At 35.1% G+C, this 25,503-nt stretch overlaps 1 protein-coding gene across 12 annotated transcripts in view; it reads left to right on the top strand.

Moving 5' to 3' along the window:
* The window catches only part of MLLT10 (MLLT10 histone lysine methyltransferase DOT1L cofactor), a 237,646-nt gene that overhangs the window by 163,736 nt on the left and 48,407 nt on the right, over positions 1–25,503 (top strand). For 7 of the 12 annotated variants that reach the window (XM_047868456.1, XM_047868453.1, XM_047868458.1 and 4 more), the window contains 4 exons: positions 553–805; positions 4,122–4,691; positions 12,312–12,356; positions 13,185–13,217. In XM_047868456.1, coding sequence (XP_047724412.1) covers positions 553–805; positions 4,122–4,691; positions 12,312–12,356; positions 13,185–13,217 — 901 coding nt within the window. The remainder of the gene's footprint in view (positions 1–552; positions 806–4,121; positions 4,692–12,311; positions 12,357–13,184; positions 13,218–25,503) is intronic. The other 5 variants (XM_047868459.1, XM_047868461.1, XM_047868464.1 and 2 more) reach the window with 4 other exon arrangements.

Raw genomic sequence — 25,503 nt, forward strand, 5'->3', positions numbered from 1 at the left:
AAGTATAACAGTTCCTTCATCTTAATACTTGGAAGAAATGGTTTGTGTTTTAAAGGCTTTAATCTTTCTGTTTTGGAAGGTAGCCTTCACCTGAATTAAAGATTCTTGCTCTGACCTGTGCTGAAGCCTTATAATCTCATGGATCTAGTCCTCTAATGAATTTGTAGCACTTTATTTCTTGCTCATTGTTGCCTTTGTGCTGGACGTTAAAGCTGATGGTAATTTCATACTAGGAAGTAGTTTTTTCTTATTGAATTGTGTTGCTTGAGAAGCAAGTACCTTCAATACTAAAACTGTGTTGCTGAAGAACTATAACTAATATGTACTTTAACTTACTGTTGCAATTTATAAATATTTGCAATAGACTAAAATAATTGTTTTCATGTGATTTTCTTAGGTGGTCTCACTTTATAACTGAAACTTTAATATGTTTATCTTAGAAGCTGAACAATTATTTATTATTATTAATATGCATCCCCCTCCGCCCACCTATAGCTAAAATCTAATCCGTTCTTTTTTTCTTTCAACTTCCTTTCTCAATCAAAATGTTAGACTTATACAAGCACTAGCAGCAACTCTATATCTGGATCATTGAAGCGTTTGGAAGATACTGCAGCTCGATTTACAAATGCAAACTTCCAGGAAGTCTCTGCGCACACAACTAGTGGAAAAGATGTTTCAGAGGCTAGAGGGTCAGAGGGAAAAGGGAAGAAATCTTCAGCTCACAGCTCAGGTCAAAGGGGAAGAAAGCCTGGTGGCCGAAATCCAGGAACGACTGTGTCAGCAGCTAGTCCTTTCCAGCAAGGTATTAATTATGATGTTTTAGTTAACATAATTGTTCTTGCGATGATCAGCAGCAGTTAAGTTTTGTAAAATTATTTTTTCTTTATAACTAATGGATAATTGGAGATTATTTTACGAATAGTTGCTGTAGTGAGATTACTTTAAGACTAGTCTTCCTTGTTAAAATGTTTCTGGGACCTTTTATGTTATGACATGTGCTTCCAAAGCTGAATTGTAAATTTTAATGTTTAAATAGATGTGGAATAAAGTTTAAGTTTGGGGAGAAAAAAGAATAAAAGCTGGAGTTTTCCTTTCTGCTCTATAGAACAGTCTTTGTTTTTAATAAATTGTTATCATTTATCTTTCCTAATTAAACACTAGAATAGTTAAAGCATATATTTTTAGTAAGTAAACAAATACTGGGTAATTTGTAGGGAATCTAAATAGTTCTCAGAAAATAATAGCTGTTGATTATTAATGCATTTATTACAAAGTTTGAAGTTTAAAGTAGAATTTTGCTAAGTTTGCATATTCTTTTAGTAGGGTTACTATAACAAGATGCCCATTTAATTTTGAATTTTAGTTTAACAACATTATTTTTCAGTATGTCTCAAAGAAATGCATGGAATATATTTATACTGAAAAAATAATCTGTTCCTTAACTAAAATTCAAAATTAACTGGGCATGCTGGATTCTATACGATAACCCTATTTTATGGAGAACAGAGTAACGCAGCTAAACTTTACAATCCATTAACCCTATGTTCTAGGTTTTTATCTTGTGTTAATCTTTAAGAAATTTTTTTTAATGTTTGTTTATTTTTGAGAGAGAGAGAAGGCGCGCACGCGCGCAAGCAGGGGAGGGGCAGAGAGAGAGTGAGACACAGAATCCGAAGCAGGCTCCAGGCTCTGCGCTGTCAGCACAGAGCCCAGCGCGGGGCTCGAACCCATGAGCGATGAGATCATGACCTGAGATGAAGTTGGATGCCTAAGTGACTGAGTGACCCAGGCGCCCCTATTTTGTGTTAATTTTTAACTTGAACGTAAATATTTTGAGAAATATAAATGTTAAAAACTGTTGGAGATAAATGTATTAGTGAAGTGTACAATATATATACCTCCTTCCCCCAGTTTTTTGCCCCCTAGGAATAAACGAGAGGGGACAAGTTGTCTTTTTTTTACTTTCAGCTTTTGCTGTTAATAAAAATTTGAATATGTAGAGAGACAGCTAAGTGCTGATCTTTCATTAAAAAGTTTGTATATTTTAAAGTAAATTATTTTGGGCTTCAGGATTTTCAAGTCCTAGATTTTTTTTTTTTTAATTTTTGCCTTATATTACAAAAAATTCAGACAAGTAGAAAAAGAAATAAAATGCCAAACCTGCCGTTTTAGTTTAATACATTTACTTTATATTTGTTGTTATTTTTATTCCACTGTGGGAAATAAGTAGTAAAACCTTAATTATTTTTAATGTAACTATTTACATTTTGAATGTGATATTAGCGAATTCAGTTATCTCTTTTCTATAATTAAGACCTTATTTTCCACTGTTAAAAATTGCATTTTTTGGTTTTTAATCTTTGAAGTACTAATCCATTTAGAAAAGAAACACCTCATTTTCTTGAAGTTTATAATGTTGAAGAGTCTTTTCCTGCCTCTGTTGAGACATGGTAGAATGATGTTATGTTTTCATATCTGAGGTAATATTCAATAAAAGTTTTAAAAGTTGAAATTTAAAGATAGGGTATTTAAGATGCTTGGTTTTATTTTTTTCATTGTGGGCAATATGTGAATTTTAGAAAATATATGTTAAAGTATTGCATATACTAAATGTTTGAAAGTATTTGCTACACTGTAGTGAGCTTTTAACACCAGCTGTAAAAACAAAAATGTGTGGAAAAAAGACAGATGGTGACAGATCAGAATGGATAATAAAGAATTTCTTTATAGTTGCTAATTAAGTGGCAAATTAGTTATCCTTAAATGATTGATGTAATGTAAATGGCTTCTTAATATGTATGTTTTTCTATACAGATATAACTTGAAAATGCTCACATAGGTACAAATAATTTTGTAAGTGAATAAAATGGATATTCTCTTCAAAGAGTTAAATTTTAGACCTATTAATGTTCTTCCTTTATAAGCCATTTCAGAAGAGCTTAAGATTTAAAATTCAAAACCTTGAAACTTTAGTTAAAAAGAAATTCTTGTGTGTGGGGGAAAATACTGTTGTAAATATTTAGGTGGATTTATGTGTGATTATATTTTAATGTGCTCTGCAATAAAATTAACCCTTAGCTTGAAATTTCCCTTCCATTCTGATGCAACACTTTATTTTGAGCTTTTGTTTTTAAGACATTAATTAAAATATGATACAGTGTAAGTTTTATGAAACGTTACTAGATGTGTGGTCACAACTGAGTCTGGTGAGCCTAGAGACAGTTTGGTGAATTGGGATGGTGGACCAAACTATTGTTTCATCCCAGCCATATTGTTTTTCTGCCAAGTAACTAAGAACCTTTATTTTACAATGGCATAGTGGGCTACTAATGTTCTTTAAAGAGTGAGGAGAGAAAAAGCAGTTGTGAAAGGGATTCCTTAGGGTGCCTCTCTTATGATTTTACTTTCATCAAAGCAATCGCACAGTGTTAGTGGCTGATTTCTTTATGCAGCTGCAGAGGAAGTGGACTGGGAGAATGTAAGGTACATAGATTAGGGTTCCATGTGATCATTATTATTTTATCAAATCCATGTTTTGGTGGGGTAGATTAACTGAATAGCAGAACTCACTAACACTGTCTTGAAGTTAAAACTCGGAACTTAAAATCTAAGCAACGTCTTTTGGTTCTGGGTGTGTGTTGGGAACATTTAAATCTTCAGTAATTGAAAAAGAGGAAGTTCTCCCAGTTATTCAGATTAACAGTAGTAGTCTTGTCAAACTCTCTTTGAGAATTGCTGTTCTTCAGTCCTTCCTCCAGCATACACAGGTATTTGGGGAAACACTGAGGAATGTTGCCATAGCAAAAGGTAGGTCGAATAAAGCACATCTTTTATCTTGGTCATTGTAGAAGTAATAGCTTACAATTTAAGAGTTAATACTCAGTTTAATAACTATGAAATGACAAATATTTTTTTAAGAAAGTTTTATAGATAAACTTGATTTCATAATCACCTTTTTTAAACTCTACTTTGTTACATAGTGTTGTCCTAAGTTTTATAGTTAGTTTTTTCTTCTCCATCTCTTTTTGATGATTGTATCATTTCTATTGCTCATGGGAACTTTTGCATCCAATTTTTTTCTTTTCCTATCCCCCCCCCCCTTTTTTATTTTACTACAGGCAGTTTTTCAGGAACTCCAGGCAGTGTAAAATCATCTTCGGGAAGTTCAGTACAGTCTCCCCAGGATTTCTTGAGCTTTACAGACTCAGATCTGCGTAATGACAGTTATACTCACTCCCAACAGTCATCATCAACCAAAGATGTACATAAAGGAGAGTCTGGAGGCCAGGAAGGGGGGGTAAATAGTTTTAGTTCCATAATGGGTCTCCCTTCGACCTCAGCTGTTATTTCACAGCCTAAAAGCTTTGAAAATTCACCTGGAGATTTGGGTAATTCCAGCCTTCCTACAGCAGGATATAAACGGGCTCAAACCTCTGGCATAGAAGAAGAAACTGTAAAGGAAAAGAAAAGAAAAGGAAGTAAACAAAGTAAGCATGGGCCTGGTAGACCTAAAGGAAACAAAAATCAAGAGAATGTTTCTCATCTCTCAGTTTCTTCTGCTTCACCAACATCATCGGTAGCATCAGCTGCAGGAAGTGTAACCAGCTCTAGTCTTCAGAAATCTCCTACCTTGCTCAGGAATGGAAGTTTACAAAGTCTTAGTGTTGGCTCGTCTCCAGTTGGTTCAGGTAGGGATTTGCCCCCCCCCCCCCTTTTTTTTTTACTTATGCCCCCGCCCCCTTTCTTGTACCCCAAAAGGGAAATTAAGCTATTATTATGTTAATACTTTGAGTTGCTGAATGACATTTACTTATCTGAATGAAAAGAAAATTGTGTTATGTAAGATCTTAGTTCGGTATTTGGACAAGATGTTTGGCACTAATCTGATAGTTTGCTTAACTAAAAATAGGCTGAATAGTTTATTTATTGGTCATTCAGTTCTTATGAAATACCTGGAATTAATTTCCCATTTTTGTTTTTGCTTTACCTGCAAGTATTTTAAAACCAACTCAAAATTCACAATTGAGGTGTGAGAGTTTTGCATAGTTTTGCACTGTTTTTGATTGGTGCTTGTTTTGGGGCTTCCGTTCTCTAAAGTTTACATTGTTTTAGTTTTCTCAGTTCCTCACACAAATTCTACTTGAAGTACTCCATCTGGAATATTTTTTAATCAGTAATAAATGATTTGAAAAATGGACTTTAACAGTCATATTTTATTTCAGGAGATATCTGAAATGATTTATGTTCATTTTGTTTTCAAGTATGTTTAGCAGTTTTTTTTTTTTTTTTTACCATTGACTTTATAGTATGAATGAATTTTATATATGTTGTTACATCATTGGGATGCCTCTTTAACCTATACTTTGCATTATGAATATTTTCAGTTCTTACAGATTTTAAGGTTCATGTTTTTAGACAAAAACTTAACAGTTGAGATATTACCTAAATGCCAACATCTGTCTTTTAAATTGTTCTTCAATTTGAGGTAAATGGGAATTTGCTCCCATTCTAAGGGAGTAAAGAGCATATGAAAAGGTCAGAAGTGAAAATTATTAACTATAAGTATCATTTGTGCTAGGGTCTGTTAATGCTTTATGGTTATTATCTTGTTTAATCCCTACACAAGTTTTACAAAATATGGGCTATTTATTTCCCCCTTTTACAGCTGATAATCCCAAGGCTTAGATAGGTAAAATAAATTGCCCAAGATCACAATGGACAATTTCTTTCTTTCCATTTTTCTTAGCCAGCTTCATTGCCACAGTGGATCTGCTTGTTTTTGAGGAATGAGTAGAAACTGTGACAGGATTGTTTCATTAGAAGCATTAAGGATGGATTTAGAGCATGATTTCTCAATCTTGGCACTGTTGACATTTTGGCCGGGACAATTCCTTACTGTGCAGTCCTGTCCTGTGCTTTGGTAGGGCATTTATCAGGATCCCCAGCCTCTACCCACTAGATGCCAGTAGCATCCAAAGTTCCCCTTCACCCCTCAGTAGTGACAGTCAAAAAATGTTGGGGGAAGGGTGCAAAATCCAAACCCACTATTTTAGAGGGGAATAATTCAAATTGTAATGAGAAATAAATCCACTGAAAAAATTTATATTGCACATCTGAATATACATTTTATTTATATGTGTTCTTTTAGACCAAAGGGCTTAGCAACTAGGATTAACCCCTAGTCACAACAAAATAAATTTAGACAATTTACTTAAAAAATTGAGTTCATACTCATTTTTTAGCAAGAGACATAAGTAATCAGGTGAATAACTTACTGAGAAAATTAAGCCTGAATTTACTTTTGTGAAGAGATCCCCACTGATTTCCTATATACGTAGAAGCATAGTCTGAATATTACTGCATTTCAGAAATTGCATTGATTCGAATAGATGCTGTTTGAAATACACATCCTCAAGTTAATGGAGTTAAATCTTGATTTACATCTCTGAAAAGATTTTCCTACCTGTTACAGATTTAGGGAGATTTTAGCCATGGGAGATTGTGTTCTTTTCACAATAATTACTTTCTGAGGGCAGTGTTTGTGGTATATCTATAGGAGAAAAGCATGAATTTGTGTCTTTTTAACCTCACCGTTAGGTAAAGAAATTTAGGGAGAAACTCCCATAAATATTATTTCATTAACGTAAATGATGTAAATTTAGACTTGCCAAGATTTTTTTTTTCCTTAAAATTGTGTTTAAAAATAACTGAAGATTTATGTTTTGTTAAAGCTATAATCATGGACTAAGATTACTTAAAATGATTTGAGATAATATATCCTTAGTATACATTTTAATAAAAGTTTTATGACTAGATCAGAGCATACCCTTATTGATAAGCTCACTACTAAAAAGTCTATTCCTTACTTAGAAGAACCTGGATATTTAGGAATTACCATGGATATTTAGGAATTATGCCCTCTAAATCGTAAGTTAAGAATTGTTAACCGCTGTTGACACATAGTATGTACTACACAATGTCTTTTTGTTTTCTTTTTGTTTTTCAATGTTTATTTTTTTGAGAAAGAGAGAAACAGAGCGAGAGGGGAGGGAGGGGCAGAGAGAAAGGGAGACAGAATCCAAACCAGGCTCCAGGCTCTAAGCTGTCAGCACAGAGCCCAAGGTGGAACTCAAACTCGTGAACTGCGATCATGACCTGAGCCGAAGTCAGGCTGCCTAACCGACTGAGCCACCCAGGTGCCCCACTACACATTGTCTAAGCACTTGATAGAAATTGAGTGTTATTACTCATTGTAAAGAAGTGGAAGCAATTTTCACAGCTCTGTATGGTGGAACCATGCATGCATTTTCCTTGATTCGAGAGACCCTCGATTATAATATTCAAGAGGTGTTTACTGATGAAGGTCTAAAACCACACTAGTATATAGTGTCAGTCATACTTTAAGCAGTGGAATCAGTGAGAAAATTTGAGCCAATAATTTCACTTGCAAAGTTGAATGTCTTACTAGTATGAAAATGCTAAATTTTCTTTGAACTAATTTTAGATTGAGAAGTTAGTAGTTTTGTAGTTTTAAAACCGGGAAACTTTTTTCCCATATAAGTAAGTAAGAGGGAGAAATGTATACTGTATACTGTGTTATCCAGAATTGTTTTTGCATGATGACCTTTTCAAAAGATTTGTTTGCTTTCATGACAAGTTGATAATTTAGTAATGATGAAGGTGACCTTTGTAAGCACTTGTTGGCTATGATGTTAGACTATAACATGCTCTATATAATCCTAGCTTCATGAGGCAAGGGGGTCTGTTTGTCATGTTCATCGCTGTCTCCTCACTGCCAGCACAGTGCTTTGTATATAATAGATTGTAAACATATTTTTTTTAAATGAATGAATACTATTAGTAATTACCGAGAACACGTCATGTGGTTAGTAGTACCTGTGTGATTTTTAGCTTCTAAGTGTTTATAGCCAGGTTGCAAGTGAAATTATTTATTTATTTATTTATCATATAGTATTACAGACCAGTTTAGGATGTGTTAATTAAGTTGGAAAAGACCATAGAGAAGTTGGGATTTGAATTACACTTCGGAGTAGGCAGAGAAATGCCCACAGCAGTATCAGAAATGAAAGTAAAGTTGTATTTGAAGGATAAACCTAATTGAAACAAGAAACTTGTGTTTGTGGGATAGGTAGAAGTAATGTGGACTAAGTAGGACAGGATGAGTTTGTGGGAAGTTGAAGGTCAGGCCGAAGAAATCCAACTTCCAGGCTGGTCTTAGAATAGACATCCTGGACTTAATTCTGGCAACTTCCTATTAAAAGAACTTCATTGACAGAAAAAAAATACATTGCTTCCATCAGCTTGCAGTAATCGTTAATGTCCTATATTTGAAAGCACCTAACAGTTTCCAAAGAACTCTTAATTAGTATCTTACTTGTTCCTAAGAACAACCTTGTGAAATAGGGCAGCTGCTATTATCGTTGTTGTATTTCCTCTGATTTTACCACAACTAGGATATATAGCAGAAGTAGAATCAGATCCTTGTAATGTGATTGTCTTAAAATTGTTAGAAGCATTGACTTAATAGTAATCAAAGTTTTATCATGACGTATTCAAATTATAGTAGCATGTATGTAGCAAAATATTTCTTCTAGGAACTTCAGATCCTGTCAGAGTAGAAATCCAGAAAATATCTGTAAGCTCCTTGTCTGATCAAGGGTTTGGATTGTAAGATTTTTATTGTAAGTTGAAGTACATCTTGATAAGTGATTTACTGTAATAGTGACTTGTACAAAATGGGAAATCAGTGTGTTGTTTTCAGTGGCTACTAAAGGTTGTAAGTTTGGGTGTATAGATTATGTTAAGCTTTTTTTTTTTTTAATGTTTTTATTTGATTTTTGAGAGAGACAGACACTGTGAGTGGGGGGAGGGGCAGAGAGGAGGAGACACACAATCTGAAGCAGGCTTCAGGCTCTGATCTGTCAGCAGAGACCCCGATGCAGGGCTGGAACTCACGGACAGTGAGGTCATGACCTGAGCTGAAGTCGGACACCCAACCGACCCAGCCACCCAGGTGCCCCTGTGTTAACCTTTTTTTTTCTATATGTATTCTAGACAAGTAGAGCTTTTGAAACATTGAAAATTAATACAGCATTTGGAAAAGTTGACCTGTTGTATTTGTCCTTTTTTCCTATTTATCTTAACCACATTGCAAGAGTTTGCGATTTACTAAAGTGGAAGTTAACATTTTTTTCTTCATAAAAATTAACATCTTATTTGAGAAAATTCTGGTTTTCATTAAATGATAAGTAGTTGATGGTTTAGCGTTAACTTATTTTCTTTGAGCATCCTTTCAAAGTTTCTCTGTTTTTTATTTTATTTTTGAATTGTATTTATTTTTAAAGTTTATTTATTTATTTTGAGAGAGAGAACAGGAGCAGAGGAGGGGCAGAGAGAGAGAGAATCCCAAGCAGGCACCACGCTGTCCATGGAAAGCCTGATGCAGGGCTCGAACTCATGAACTGTGAGATCATGACCTGAGCTGAAACCAAGAGTTGGTCACTTAACTGACCTAGCCACCCGGGTGCCCCCTCCCCCCGTTTTTAAAAATCTTAGTCTCTAGTTCTTTAATATGACGCTGCCATACCTTTGCAAGTTAAGGTACTTGAAATCTATTTTAGTGATGGAATTCTTTAGTGGTGATAAATGCTGTAAAAGGAGATTCTAGGAAGGCAGTTGTTTGATTCTGACCTTGAGTACTTAGTCATGAAGTCTTGAGGTTTCATGGAGATGAGTTATTAATATGAATAGATCACTTTAAGAGAAGTTTGTTCTTGTGGCGCCTGTGTGGCTCAGTCAGGTAAGCGGACGACTTTGGCTCAGGTCAAGATCTTGCGGTTCACGAGTTTGAGCCCCATGTCCGGCTTTGCGCTGACAGCTCAGAGCCTGGAGCCTGCTTCGGATTCTGTGGCTCCTTCTCTCTCTGCCCCTCCCCCACTCACGCTCTGTCTGTCTCTCAAAAATTAATCAATAAATAAAACATTAAAAAATTTTAAAAGAAAAAAGAAGTTTGTTCTGACTTCTGAAAAGTGAAGGTTATGAAAGTTTAACTTGAGCCCACGTAACTATGAATGGGTTTGTGTTAAATATATGCTTATTTATGTTATATCCTACTTAGGTTACTAAAATGAAATTGAGAAGTATTTTCCTGGTAAAATATTTTAATTAGGAATAGTCTGATTCTGTAAACAAATAAGGGAATCATAAAGATACAAATAATCTAATAAATTCACAAGAGTAGACTTAACAGTTATTGAACATACTTCAAACCCATCTTAATGACTCAAGTTCATGGTTTTATATATATTGATTATGTTGGGTCATAAACGAAAATCATAGGATATTGGATGCTGCTAAGACCAGAATATACCTTGAAATTTGCTTCCTCAGAAAATCCTCTGATTTTTGTTTTCGTCTTTGATGATTTGAAAATTTGCTGGCCCTGTACCATGTAGGTCTTTTTGCAAAAGTACCAGGTCAAAGGCCAGAATAGCCATATTCTGTTTATTTCCCCCCCAGAGAAAATCCTTTTGGTATTATGAGTGTCCTTTGGTTCTTTTTCTGCACCATTCCAGACAACTACCATTTCTCTATAATGTACCATTTCAATCTTTTCAGTAGCCCTCACTCTCTTTTTTTAAATCTCACTTGAATTTGTTAATGAGCATTAAAGATGGCAAATTCTTCCACCATGTCTCAGTTTTTGAGTATCATCTGGAAAGGACTTCATTAAACTCATCAGAAGTTTGGTTTTTCAACAGTAGCTAATGTGAAGGTTTTTTTCCTTTTTTAAAAAAACATTAGAACGATTAAAAGTGAGTGCTCGCTTGCCTCTGCCTTGCTTTGTCTTTCTTATTTCAAGTTATTTGGAGGGTGCCCATGATTGGACTTGACTTCTGAGATATGCATATGTGTAGATGTGTGAGTGATGGTTGCCTAGAAGACTCCGTTGTACACATGATTCCTAGAAGTCATATTTTTGGTTAAGTAATTCCAGAGAATTTCCAGATATTCTTCTTTTTAAAAAAGCCCAACTGTGTTAGCCACAGAGGAATACCTGTTGTTTCCCTGGTTAGCAGGCCGAGTCCTTTGAGTCACAGACTTAGTCCTGTGTCAGTTAGCTTTTCCTTTGGAATGCCATACAGAAATTTATTTTTCATTTTCTCAGGAGCTTTTGCTTTTAGCAGTGTTTCATTGCCTTATGTCATCCTCTGCTTGTTCTCTTCATTTGGGTGGAGCAGAAGAATAAGAGTGATGGCTTATTCATTCATTATCGCCATCAAAAATGAAAGAAAAGTACAAGAAAGTAAGCTGGGTGTAGTTTTGACAAGTTTTATGTTAAAATCATAGATTTCTGCTCATATATAAACTAATTTTTTGTACTTGAATTGTAATGTCTAATTGACCACAGAATTCAGATGTTTTTGACAAATTGTTCTCGTCTAATGTATTATATAAAACACATTAGTTTATCACATTGCTGACTATACTCCCTCTTATTATGAATCCATTTTTTCTTACACGCTTGTTTCACAGATTAATTTGTAAGCCCTTATGTCTTTTCCTCTTTTTTTTAAAAGGTTTTTTAATGTTGGGATGCCTAGGTGGCTCATTTGGTTAAGCGTCCGACTTTGGCTCAGGTCATGATCACAAGGTTTGTGAATTCAAGCCCCATGTCAGGCTTTGTGCTAACAGCTCAGAGCCTGGGGCCTGCTTTGGATTCTGTGTCTCCCTCTTTCTCTCTGCTCATCCCATGCTCATGCTCTGTCTCTCTCTGTATCTCAATAATAAATAAACATTTAAAAATTAAAAAAAAATTATTTATCTTAGAGAGACAGAGAGAGAGACAGAGACGGAGTGTGAGTGGGGGAGGGGCAGAGAGAGACAGAGACACAGAATCAGATACAGGCTCCAGGCTCTGACCTGTCAGCACAGAGCCCGACATGGGACTCAAACCCGCAAACCGTGAGATCGTGACCTTACCCTAAATTGGCCAACTGAGCCACCCAGGCGCCCCTTTTCCTCATTCTTTGTATACACATGCACATGTACACATTCCCACACTATCCCATCAAAGAGTTGTGAGAATTCCATCATGTTTGGTCCTTCTTCCCATCACATTATCACATGCCAGATACTGGTTTATAATTTCTATTCCCACACTTCTGTTTGCCCTTCTCAGCTAGACTTTGAGGTGAATGTTTCCTTGTTTTTCTGGCCTATTTTCTTTTTTCTACCCTCGAATCACTGGCAACTTCTCCTGATTCCTTTCTCCTCCCTCCCAACAGAAATTTCCATGCAGTATCGGCATGATGGAGCTTGTCCAACAGCTAGTAAGTTGTCGAACTGGGTTGGTAACCCAGGCTTTTTGACTTCTACTTTAGTGTTTTTTTTCCTATTATATAATGCCACCCCTGAACCTCTTTAAGTTTTAATTTTCCATAATGCAGTTGGTTCTTAATTGGGTTTTTTTCCTCCTACAGAGATATCTTAACTTGCTGCTTGTCTTGTGGTCAGGATCCATATTAGTCCAATTGCGACCAAATTTTAAGTATTGTTGGCTTTTTAATAAATGGTGTTTCTTGTGACTTCTGTTCCCTGTTGAAGTAATATTTTTAGAATTTGGTTCCCACTAATCTTAATGTAATTTTTTAATATTTGTATGTTGATATTAGATAGAATTCTTGCCTTGACTTCTATATATGTTGAGACTATTATACTGAAGTCTAGGAAATGAGAATTTTTGATTGGGTTAGATGATAAAATGAAGATTTTCTTTATAATAAATACTGCTGAGTGTAGAATTTGTTGTGATCGATTTACCTTTACAGAATTGAATCCTACAGATACTTTAGCAAGAAAGACATTACATAGACTATGAAACATCTTTTTAAAAGTAATTTTATATATGTATTATTAAGAAAATTTGTCACTATTATGACAATATATCTAACATATTAAATTTATTAGGTTGACAAATGAAATACAATATTTAGAAATTTATACCATATAAAAACTGAGCCAAGCTTACAGTTTTAATGATTCAAACAATGAAACATGATACTGAGATTTTATTATACTGTTTCAGTCTATGCCTATGTATTTCTTTTGTGTGTTTGAGAATGATCTTAACCTGAAGTCCTTTTTTCCTTACTTAAAAGCTTTCTCAGAGTTGCTGAATGCAATACACAATGGTAAGTTTTATTAGAATCTTCTCTAGTGGTTCATTTATCACAAAGGTTGCCTTTTATAGAGAACCCGGGTTGAAAGCGTGCATGTTCTATTGATACAATGAAACCCAGCTCTGCAGTGAGGCAATTGTTCAGCCCCTCAGTGAGAACTTTCTGTAGATTGCCTACAGGAGGATGCTAGGTCAATATAGTTCATCAGTTTCGCTTTTATTGTCTCTCTGGAAGGCAAAATGATAATAGTGTTGTTCTAACTTTATGAAACTCTTTTTTTCTATTTTTGTAAATAGTTTTTCTAGTTCTTTTGAGCTCTCTTGTGGCAGTGCAGTTAGTAATTGGTACTTAGGTCAAGAATTAGCTGCTTCTTCAACAACTTGAAATGTGAATTTTGTTGTTGGGATTTAAAAAAGTTACTGTGTAGAATACTTTTACTGCATTGCCCCTATATTTTATATGCTGAATAAATGGAAGATAGCCTTTTAAATGATGCTTAATTTGGAACCAGGTTTTTACAGGGGAGTTGCATCTTCTGCAGAGTTGGGTTCTAAAATCAGGACATGAGGCAAATGCTAGCTTTTTTCAATGTTGCAGTGTAATTATAATGAGAGTCATGTTTGCAGTAATGTTTGAGTGATTCTTCGGTTTTGAAGAAAATTGAGTATTCAAAAAAACTCTTTGGAATCTAGTGTCCTCTTTGTTGCTTGTTTTCAGTTATTAACTGACATAACTTACCTGCTCAAGATAGTTTATGTAATTCTAAGAGGTTTTTGAGCACATTTTTATTAACTTTATGAAATCTTGCATATTTTGATAATGTAGTTTAATTTGCCAGTCGCTTTGTGTTGTATTTGGAGTATATTGTCAGATGTTTACAAATCTATAGCAAGAAACCAATGGCATGATGAAAAGGCATAGACACTTGTGTTGATTCTGAGGGTTGGGGTGGTCAGGATGGGAAACCCATTTTACAAATGATCATTTTATTAATGAGTATCTTTATTTATAATCTTTGCTTCCCTGTGTAACCGGAATTGCAGACTCTCAGTGAATTCTCCAGATAACATGGAACTCTTGAACTTTAGGTATCTAGAGGAAAAAGGGATTGGAAGCATTCCTGAAAATAAACTAAATATGTTACTATTCTTTGGTAGGGAAGCATAAAAACAGAAGAGGTTTAACATCTTTTTCAGTTTGCATAAATTTGGCTGTCTAATTTTGGAATATTAGAGTTTTAGAGACATAAAGAAAGTTTGAAAAGCGTATACTTGGAATAATAAAGTAGATTTTGTGGGGAGCGATTGAGAATGAATTGTCACATAAATCCTTTGCCATTGTTGGCCAACAAAGTACTGGAATATGTCAATTTAATGGGACAGTTGTCATGTTTTTCTCTATAGGTGAATGAAATTAATGTCCTGGGATTAATAGAATGAACACAGGTTTTCTTTAAAATTTTGTGTTTCTTTAAAAGATTGTGTTTGAGACAGAACACTGTGGTAGTATAGTCAGATATTTGTGTGTTCTTAGTCACATAATTTTGAAACATGAAATAATGTTTTTTTTATATCTTTATTTTATTTTATATCTAGAAGTTTGTACCTCTTGACCTCCTTCACCCCTTTTGCCTCCTCTCTTGCTTCTGTTTACCTAAGCAACCACCAGTCTGTTTTCTATATTCATGAGCCTGGAGTATTTTGGATTTTGTTTTGTTTTAGATTCCATATTTGAGATCATATAGTATTTATCTTTTTCTTTTCTATCTGACTTAACTTCACTTGGCATAATGCCATCAAGGTCCATCACTTTGTCACAAGTAGCAAAATTTTGTTCATTTTTATAGCTAAATAATATTCTGTTGTATGTATATATAGCACATTTTCATTACTGTTCACCCATTGATGGACATTTAGGTTGTTTCCATGTCTTGGCTATTTGTAAATAATGTTGCAGTGAACATGGGGTGCACGTATTTTCTCAAATTAGTGTTTTCATTTTCTTTGGATAAATATCCAGAAGTGGAATTACTGGATATATGTTCAACTTTTAATTTTTTGAAGAACTTCAAACTTTTCCATAGTGGCTCCACCATTTTACATTCCCACCAACAGTACACAAGGGTTCCCTTTTCTCCGCATCCTATGATTTCCTAACTTTTTGATAATAGCAGTTCTAACAGATATGAGGTGATAACTCAGTGTGATTTTGATTTGCATTTCCCTGATGATTAGTGATGTTAAGCATCTTTTCATGTGTCTTTTGGCCACCTGTACATTGTCTTTGGAAAAATATCCATCAAAACCAGATGGTTTGAGGATTTTTTTGTTATTGAATTATATGAGGTTTTTAAAGTATGTTTTGGGGGTGCTGGTGGCTCAGTCGGTTGAACGGCCCACTCTTGATTTTGGCTCAAGTCACGACTGTAAGGTGGTAAGACTGAGCCCCATGCTGGGTTCCATGCTGATTGTGGAACCTGCTTAAGATTCATTCATTCACTCTCTCTCTCTCTCTCTCTCTCTCTCCCTCCCTTCCTCCCTCCCTCCCTCCCTCCCTCCCTTTCTTCCTCCCTCTTTCGCTTTCTCTTCCTCCCTCCCTCTTTCACCTTCTTTTAGTTCCTCCCTCCCTCTCTTCCTCTGCCCCCTCCCTCACTCCCACTGTGTATGTGTCTCTCTCTCTCTCTCTCTCTCTTTAAAAAAAAACAAACCAACAATACATGGATATTATCAGACATATGATTTGCAAATATTTTCTCCCATTCAGTGCACTGCCTTTTTATTTTGTTGATGGTTTCCTTTGCTGTGCAGTGCCATTTTAGTTTGATGTACTTGAGGGGTTTTTTTGGCTTTGGTCAAATCCAGAATATCATAATTCATGTTAAGGAGCTTACCGCCTATGTTTTCTTCTAGAAGTTTTATGGCTCAGGGTCTTATATTCAAGTCTTCAATCCATTTTGAGTTAATTTTTGTGTACAGTGTAAGGTAGTGGACCAATTTCATTCTTTTGCATGTAGTTCAGTTTTCCCAGCATCATTTATCAGAGACTGTCCTTTCCCCATTGTATATTCTTGGCTCCTTGTAAATAACTTGACTCTACATGCATGTGTTTTTTTCCTGGGCTTTCCATTGTGTTCATTGACCTGTGTGTCTGTTCTTATGCTGATATCATATTGTTTTGATTGTTATGGCTTTGTAATGTAGTTTGAAATCAGGGAGCATGAAGGATCCAGCTTTGTTCTTTGTTCTCAAAATTGTTTTGGCTGTTCAAGGTCTTTTGTGGTTTCATACAAATTTCGGGTTTATTCTACTTTTGTGAAATACTACTAGAATTTTGATAAGGGATTGCACTGAATCTGTAGAGTGCTTTGAGTAGTGTGGACATTTAAACGATACTATTCTGATCCATAAACGTGGAATATCTTTCCATTTATTTGTGTCTTCAGTTTGTTTCGTTGATGTCTTCTAGTTCTCAGTATACAGATCTTTCACCCCGTATTTAAATTTATTCCTAGATATTTTATTTTTTGATGTAATTGTAAATGGGATTGTTTTCTTAATTTCTCTTTCTGGTAGATTGTTTTTAGTGTATAAAAACACAACAGATTTTTGTATGTTGGTTTTTTATCCTGCAACTTTACTGAATTTGTTTATTAGTTCTTAACTGGTAGAATCTTTAGGGTTTTCTATAAATAATATGTCATCTGGAAATAGTGACAGTTTTATTTCTTCCATTTCAATTTGGATGCTTTTAATTCCTTTTTCTTGATAGTTGCTCTGGACTTAATATTTTTTATTGCAAAGAGAAGAATAGTAGTGATGCCTGGTGAAGTGGTATTTTAACCTAATGAGGATTTGAGGGAGAAATACTTGGACTTAGTTGGGAAAATCCATGTTTGTGTTCTCTCTCTCTCTCTCTCTCTCTCTCACTTTTTTTTTTAAGTGTTAGCTTATTTTTTTAAATTGTGAAATACACATAAAATTTGCCGCTTTAACCATTTTTGAGTGTTATATTCACATTGTTGTACAACCAGTCTCCAGGAGTTTTTAATCTTGTAAAACTGGCACTCTGTAGTTATTAAACAACAGCTTTCCTTTTCTCTCTCCACCCTGCCAAGAGCAACTACAGTTCTTTCTGTTTGTATCTATTTGACTGTTCTAGATACTTCATAAGAATAGAATCATACGGTATTTGTCTTTTTGTGAATGGCTTATTTCCCTTAGCAGTAATGCCTTTCAGGTTTATCCATGTAATAGCATGTATCCGAATTTCCTTTTTTTAAGGCTAAATAATATTCTATTGTGTGTATATACTGTCATTTTCTTTATTCATTTATCTGTTGAGAGACATTAGATTGCTTCTACATTGTGATTATTATGAATAAGCTGCTTTGAATGTAGATGTGCAAGTAATCTCTTTGAATCTCCATTTTACCCAGAGATGCAATTGCTAGATCATATGGTAGTTCTGTTTTAAGACAGAGTGTCATACTGGTTTCCACAGTGGGAGCACCATTTTACATTGTTGCCACCAGTGCACAAGGATTCCAATTTTTCCACATCCTATTATTTTGCTCATTTGTTTGTTTTTTATAGTAACCACACTACTGGGTGTGAGGTGTTAAATGTTAGACTTTACATATTTTATTTCTTTATTATATTGAGTATGAAGCAATAAAAAGCTTGAAACTTGTCAGTCAGAGAGGAATAAAAAAAGAATTTGTGTTTTATCTTACTCAGTCATTTTCTATGGTCAAACAGTATACATTTATTATCTTACAGTCTGTAGGTTAGAAGTCTGACATGGACTTGCTGGGTTAAAATCAGGGTATTGGCAGGCTTTGTTCTTTTTTTTTAAGGTGATAGGAGAGAATCTGTTTCCTTACCATTTCCAACTTCTAGAAGCTGCCTGCTTATTTTGCATAACGGCCTCATCCTCTGTCTTGAAAGCCATCAGTGTTGGGTAGAGTCTGTCTTATGCTCATGCTTGTCTGATTCTCAGATTCAAATTTTATGACAGCTTGGATGATTTGATTGGGCTCTCTCAGACTGTCTAGGATAATCTGCCTTTCTCAGCGTTCTTAATTTAAATACATTTGTTTAGTCCCTTTTGCTATTTAAGGTAACATACTCACAGGTTTATCTTTGGGGTGGGGGGAGGTATTATCTGCCTACCATATCTGCCTCATGGTTATTTAACTGCCTTATTACAAGTAAGTATTACTGCTTAATCTAACAAGAAGATATAACATGTATAAATATTTATGTACCCAATATAGGAGCAACCAAGTATGTAAAAGAAATATTAATGCCTAACGGGAGAAACAGCAATACAATAATAATAGGGGACTTTAACACCTCATTACATCATTGGATAGATCACTGAAACAGAAAGTCAATAAAGAAATACCAACCGTAAGCAGCACAGTAGACAGGATGGACTTGCACAGATAATTTATAGAACATCCATTTAAAAACACAAGAATGTACATTCTTCTCAAGTGCACATGGAATGTATTCCAGGACATATCATATGTTAAACCATTGAACAAGTCTTAATAAATTTAAGAAGATTGAAATTCTATCACCCATCTATTCTGAACACAATGATATGGAACTAGAAATTAATCGCAAGCAGAAAACTGGAACATTCACAAATATGTCAAGATTGAACAACATTGTTACTGAATAATTAATTAATGGGTTAGAGAAAAAAATCGAAAGAGAAATAAAAAGACGCCTTGAGATAAAAATGGAAATGTAACATACCAAAATTATTGGTTGCAGCAAAAACAGTACTAAGAGGAAAGTTCATAGCAATTAATGTCTACCTCAAGAAACAAAAACTGCAATGTAGCTTTATACCTCAAGACACTAGAAAAAGAAGAACAAATGACGTCTTGAGTTCGTAGGAGGGAAATAACAAAAACTAGAACAGAAATAGAGACTTAAAAAGACCAATAGAAAAGATCAGTGAAACTAAGATCTGGTTCTTTGAAAAGATAAAGAAGATTGACAAACCTTTTGACTCAATCAAGACAAAAGAGGACTTAAATAAAATCAGAAATGGAAGAGGAGATTACAGCTGATACCACAGAAATACAAAGGGTCATAAGAGAGCACTGTGAACAATTATACGTACCAACAAAATGAATAACCTAGAAGAAATGGGTGGATTCCTAGAAGCATATTACCTTCTAAGACTGAATCATGATGAAATGAAAAATCTGAATAGACTGATTACTAGTAATGAAGTTGAATCAGTAATCAAAAACCTCCCAACAAACAAAATTCCATGATCAGATGGCTACACTGGTGAATTCTACCAGACATTCAAAGAAGAAGTAAGATCTGTCTTTCTCACACTTTTCCAAAAGATAGAAGTGGCAAAACTCTTCCAAACTCATTTTACTAGGCCAGCATTACCCTGATACCAAAACCAGACAAGGGCACCACAAAAAAAGGGAATTACAGGCCTGTATCCCTGATGAACATAGATGTAAGAATCTTCAACAAAATATCAGCAAAACAAATTCAATAACGCATTATAACTATTGTGCAGTGGGGCGCCTGGGTGGCTCAGTCAGTTAAGCATCCAACTCTTGATTTAGGCTTGGGTCATGATCTCACGGTTTCTGAGATCAAGCCCCACACCAGGCTCCAAAGCCTGCTTGGGATTCTCCCTCTCCTCTCCCTGCCCCTTTCCCACATACACACATGTATACTTTTTCAAAATAAATAAACATTTTTTAAAATGTACCATACACCATGATCAAATGGGATTTATTCCAGGGATGCAAGGATGGTTCAACACCTGCAAATCAGTTCATGTGAGACACACCACATAACAACATGAAGGACAGAATTATACGGTCATCTAAGTGGATAAAAAGTACTTTACAAAAGTTAACATCCAGTTATGATAAAAACTATCAACGAAATGGGTATAAAAGGGGAATATACCTCAACATAATAAAAGCCGTATGTGACAAGCTCACAGCCGGCATCATACTTGACAGTGAAAAACCGAAAGATTTTCCTCTAAGATCCAGGAACAAGACAAGAACGTCCACTCACCACTTTTATTCAGCATAGTACTGGGAGTCGTAACCAAAGCAGTTAAGCAAGTAAAAGAAATAAAAGGCATCCAGATGGAAAAAGAAGTTAAACTATTTTCAGATGACATATTATATATAGAAAACCCTGAAGACTTCATCAGAAAACTGTTAGAACTAATAAGCAAATTCAGTATAGTTGCAGGATGCAAAATCAGTATGCCAGAAGGTATTACATAAATTGTTTCCAAAATTAGGTTTCATTAGCACGTGCATTTATGAAGTATTTTTGGCTTTAGTACCCTTTTTGTTAACTTTTCTCTCTTAAACTGCTAGTGACTAGTTCGGTTGCCAATTCCTTGCAGAATAATTGTTGGCCACTCTGTTTTGAACCTTTTTGTATACACTACAACATTCTCCTCTTTTAAATAAAATATTTCAGAATTACGTAAAGTACAGAGACTGATACACATCATGAATTTATTACTAATTTAACATCTGTTAATATTTTGCCATATTTTCATAGATCCTTTTCCAATTTATGAAATATTTGATACATTTTAAGCAATATGTGTAAGCTCTGTAGCATGCAATAATAAATACTCAGGAACCTTTCACCAATTTAAGAAATAGAATGTTACTAATGTTGTTGAACCTAGTGCATGCTCTTTACCACTGTATTCCCCAAAGTTTAACTACTGTCCTGATTTTTACATTTATCATTCCTCTGCTCTATTCTGAAAGTGTGCATGTATAAAAAGCACATTCCCTTACCCTGTTTCATTCTTTTCTGTGTCAGAGTAAATGGTGGTTCTTCTTCTTCTCCATTATCTCATTATCTCATTATCTCATTTCCCCCCTAAATTTTTAATGAGATAAAATTCACATAACATAAAAGTTACCATTTTAAGCTGTTTAAAAGTATACAATTCGGACATTTTTAGTATATTCACAATGTTGTATTAACTGTCACCACTAATTCCAGAACATTTTCATCAAACCAAAAAGAAATCATATATACCCCCAAGCCCCTCTTCCCTGCAAAATCACCCGGGAATCACTACTCTACTTTCTGTCTCTATGGATTTGCCTGTTCTGGACATTTCATATAGAGGGAATTGTACAGCAGGGGGCCATTTAAGCATACGGTTTATCTGTGTTGTAGCATGCATCCGTACTTCATTCTTCATTTATGACTGAATAACACATTGTATGAATATTCCATATTTTATCTGTTCATTGGTTGGTGGACATTGTTGTTTGTACTTCTTGGATAGTATGAAAGATGCTGCTGTGAACATTCATGTACAAGTTTTGGTGTGGGTATGTGTTTTTATTTGTCTTGGGCATATTCTTGGGAGTATACTTGCTAGGTCATATGGTAACTCTGTATTTAATGTTTTAGAAACTGCAATACTGTTTCCCATAGCATTTGTAGTATTTTACATTCCTATTAGCAATCTATGAGGGTTCCAACTTCTTCAGCCCTCACCAAGATTTGTTATTTTCTTTCTTTTTTTTTTAAATCATAGCTATCCAAGCTGGTGTGGTGTCTCATTGTGGTTTTGAATTGCTTTTTCCTAATGACTAATGATATTAACATCTTTTCATGCTCTTATTGGCCATTTCTAGATCTTCTTTGGAGAAATGACTATTTCTATTTTCTGTGTGTCCGTTCTTGAAAATTTTATGTTTTTAGGAGTCTTCCCCCCCCCAAAGAATTTGCCCATTTCACCTGCATTTTTTAATTTGTTTGCATACAGTTATCATAGTATTCTCTTTATAATCTTTTTAATTTGATAAGGTGAATATCCTTACAATCCCCTTTCATTCCTGATTTCAGTAATTTGAGTCTTCTGTTTTCTTTGTCATTCTGAAAGATTGGTCAGTTCTGTTCATCTTTTAAACCAGCTTTTAACATTTAACATTTTCTCTAAAGTGTTCCTGTTTTTATTCCATTTATGCTGTTTATTATTTTCATCCTTTTGCTTGCTTCTGTTTAGTTTGCTTTTTTTCCTAGTTTCTAAACCGGAAGATTATTGATTTAAAATTTTATTTTTTAATTTCTTAAAATGTTTATTCATTTTTGAGAGAGAAAGAGAGAGTGCACAAACATGGGAGGGACAAAGAGAGAGGAGGACAGAGGATATGAAGCGGGGTCTGGGCTAACAGCAGCGACCCCAAAGCTGGGCTCCCAACTCACAAACCATGAGGTCATGACCTGAGGCGCTAACCAGCCAAGCCACCTGGGCACCCCTAGGTTTTTTGTTTTGTTTTGTTTTGTTTTTTTTAATAGGCCTTTACAGCTATAGCTTTCTTTATGAGGGCATATGGGTATCTTTTATGATTTTGAGTATTCTTTGTTGTATTCCCAGTATTCTCTCTCTCTCTCTCTCTCTCTCTCTCTCTCTCTCTCTCTCTCTTTTTTTTTTACTTCTCCTCCTGCACATATTTTCTTAGAAAATGTTGTAACACATATCTATAGCTTTAGCGATCGTTGATGCTCATTAGATTCCCAAATCTGTTCATCTAAATATCGAATTATCTCTTGAGTTCCAAGTCCATTTCCAACAAATTAATAAATCTCTGTTCCTCTTACATTCCCATTCAAAGCCTGCTCCTTCTTTTGTGTTCCTTATCTCTGTATGGGATTTAGCCACCTAAATCTGTTATGCTACGGAGTTAAACTAAGCTCATCGTGACTTCTCATTTTCTTGGTTATCATTTTATTTTTAAAAGTTTTTCATGGGGCGCCTGGGTGGCTCAGTTGGTTGAGCGGCCGACTTCGGCTCAGGTCATGATCTCACAGTTCGTGAGTTCGAGCCCCGCGTTGGGCTCTGTGCTGACGGCTCAGAGCCTGGAGCCTGCTTCAGATTCTGTGTCTCCCTCTCGCTGACCCTCCCTCGTTCATGCTCTGTCTCTCTCTGTCTCAAAAATAAATAAACATTAAAAAAAAATTTAAAAAAAAGTTTTTCCTGTTATATATCGCTTTTTTTTACCTTTATGTTTTCCCTGCCCCTACTTGGGTCATATGAACTCTTTCAGCAGCTTCCTAAACTTCATGTCATTATCTAATTCATTCATTAGCTGCTGCTAGAATCAGTGGCCTACTTAAAAATGCAAATCAGGGGCACCTGGGTGGCTCAGTCGGTTAAGCGGCCGACTTCGGCTCAGGTCATGATTTCGTGGTCCCTGAGATCGAGCCCCGCATCTGGCTCTGTGCTGACAGCTCAGAGCCTGGAGCCTGTTTCAGATTCTGTGTCTCCCTCTCTCTGAGCCTCCTCTGTTCATGCTCTGTCTCTCTCTGTCTCAAAAATAAATAAACTTAAAAAAAATTTTTTTAAATGCAAATCAGGGGCACCTGGGTGGCTCAGTTGTTTAAGTGTCCAACTTCGGCTCAGGTCATGATCTCATGGTGTGTGAGTTCTAGCCCTGCGTTGGGCTCTATGCTGACAGCTCAGAGCCTGGCACCTGCTTCAGATTCTGTGTCTCCCTGTCTCTCTCCCCTTCTCCCGCTTGCACTCTGTCTTGCTCTCTCTCTCTCTCTCTCTCTCTCTCAAAAATAAACATTAAAAATTTTTTCTAATGCAAATCGGATTGTGTCACTGTCTTAAATCCTCAAAGAATTATCTGGTATTTTTGAGATAAAATTAATATTTTTCAGCATGGCACGTGGAGTTTTTCATAATCTGCCTTATCTCTTCTTTCCAACTTTATGCTGCATTAGTATAACATACTTGTAGCTAATATTGTAGGAAATATTGTGTATTAATTAATAGTCATGGGCATTATGTGTTAAGCTACATCTTAATTTAGTATTTCTCAGAGAGGAACCTAGGACTTAATGGTGGTTGCTCTTTTGAAAAAAAATTTTTTTTAATGTTTTTATTTTTGAAAGAGATAGAGAAAGGCTCTGAAGCAGGCAGTCTCCAGACTGTCAGCACAGAGCACAGAGCCTGATGCGGTGTTCGAACCCATGAACCGTGAGATCATGACCTGAGCCAGTCAGAAGCTTAGCTGACTGAGCCACCCATGTGCCCCAAAATTGGTACTTTCTGATAAGGAAATATTATCATCAATACAGAGAAAAACACATTTAGGAAAACACGTCAACCAGTCTAAATAAAAACCAAAAAACAAATTAGGCACAGTGGGATGAATTTTATGTGACCAGAGAAATTTAGGAGAAATAATATTAAAATTACTGTCTCAATAAAGGAAAAAGAGAACCGGTAGGAGAAAGATAAAACGTAAAACTCTGTTAGCACATTTTGGGAACTTTTACAACAATTTGGAAAGACAAAATAGTCATTTAAATATTTTAAAGAACACCGTATGGAAGGTAAACTTTAAATAGGTGTGCCCGTGGAGTGAAGTGCCTTATGTTTTGTGACATTTGGTTTTATGGTGGTGCCTGGGAGCTAGCCAGCTTGACTAGGAGAATTTAGATTTCATGATGCCTCTAAAGTGTAAGTGTGACTTCTTGGTTTCATCTAGTAGGTGTATTTAAAATGATGAAACAAATGATATGAATACAGGGATTATGGTTTGCTTTTCATAGTCCAGTTGCAAACTAACATCTCATCTGCCTGGTTCTAATTGTTCTGTTTCAGGTGTGATTTTACTCTAGTGCTTTTTAGGTTGTTTAACAATTTATTTATTTACAAGTTTTTCTTACTAGACTATAAACTCATTTACAGTAGGGGTTGGGTTTTATTCATCTTTGTTTCATTGGTATTTAGCTCATCATCTACTTGATGCTCCATAAATATTGAATGAATAAATCATTGTCAGTTGCTACATAGTCCTGGAAGAGTTTTCATATATTCTTGGTAATATGTTCATTTTCTTTGGAAATTAAACTTTGCATTAGGCAGTCTTGTTTCTCTCAAGAGTAGTAACTTGGTTCTTCCTACAATAATGCATTTGCTTCATTTGTTTATCTTGGAAATTCCTATTTTTAATATAATTTTGAAATAGTAGATTAAAGTAGCTAAAGTGCTTATTAGATCTGTTTTCACAGCAGTATATTGCTAATTGATTTCTGTGCCCCATTTACTATGCTTTTAAATTTTCTTTAATTATGGTACTTCTGGTTTGTCATGACCATGCTCATTAAACAAATCTCATTTGATGGAGGAGGCAAAGTAATGTCAACCAATTATTCATAAATATCTGCTATAGGATTTAGAATAAGCATGAATGCTAATTGATTTTAGGAATGAACGTTCTTCCTCAAGAATGGAA

This window comes from Prionailurus viverrinus, chromosome B4 (assembly GCF_022837055.1).
Source record: "Prionailurus viverrinus isolate Anna chromosome B4, UM_Priviv_1.0, whole genome shotgun sequence".
NCBI classification, from domain to species: domain Eukaryota; kingdom Metazoa; phylum Chordata; class Mammalia; order Carnivora; family Felidae; genus Prionailurus; species Prionailurus viverrinus.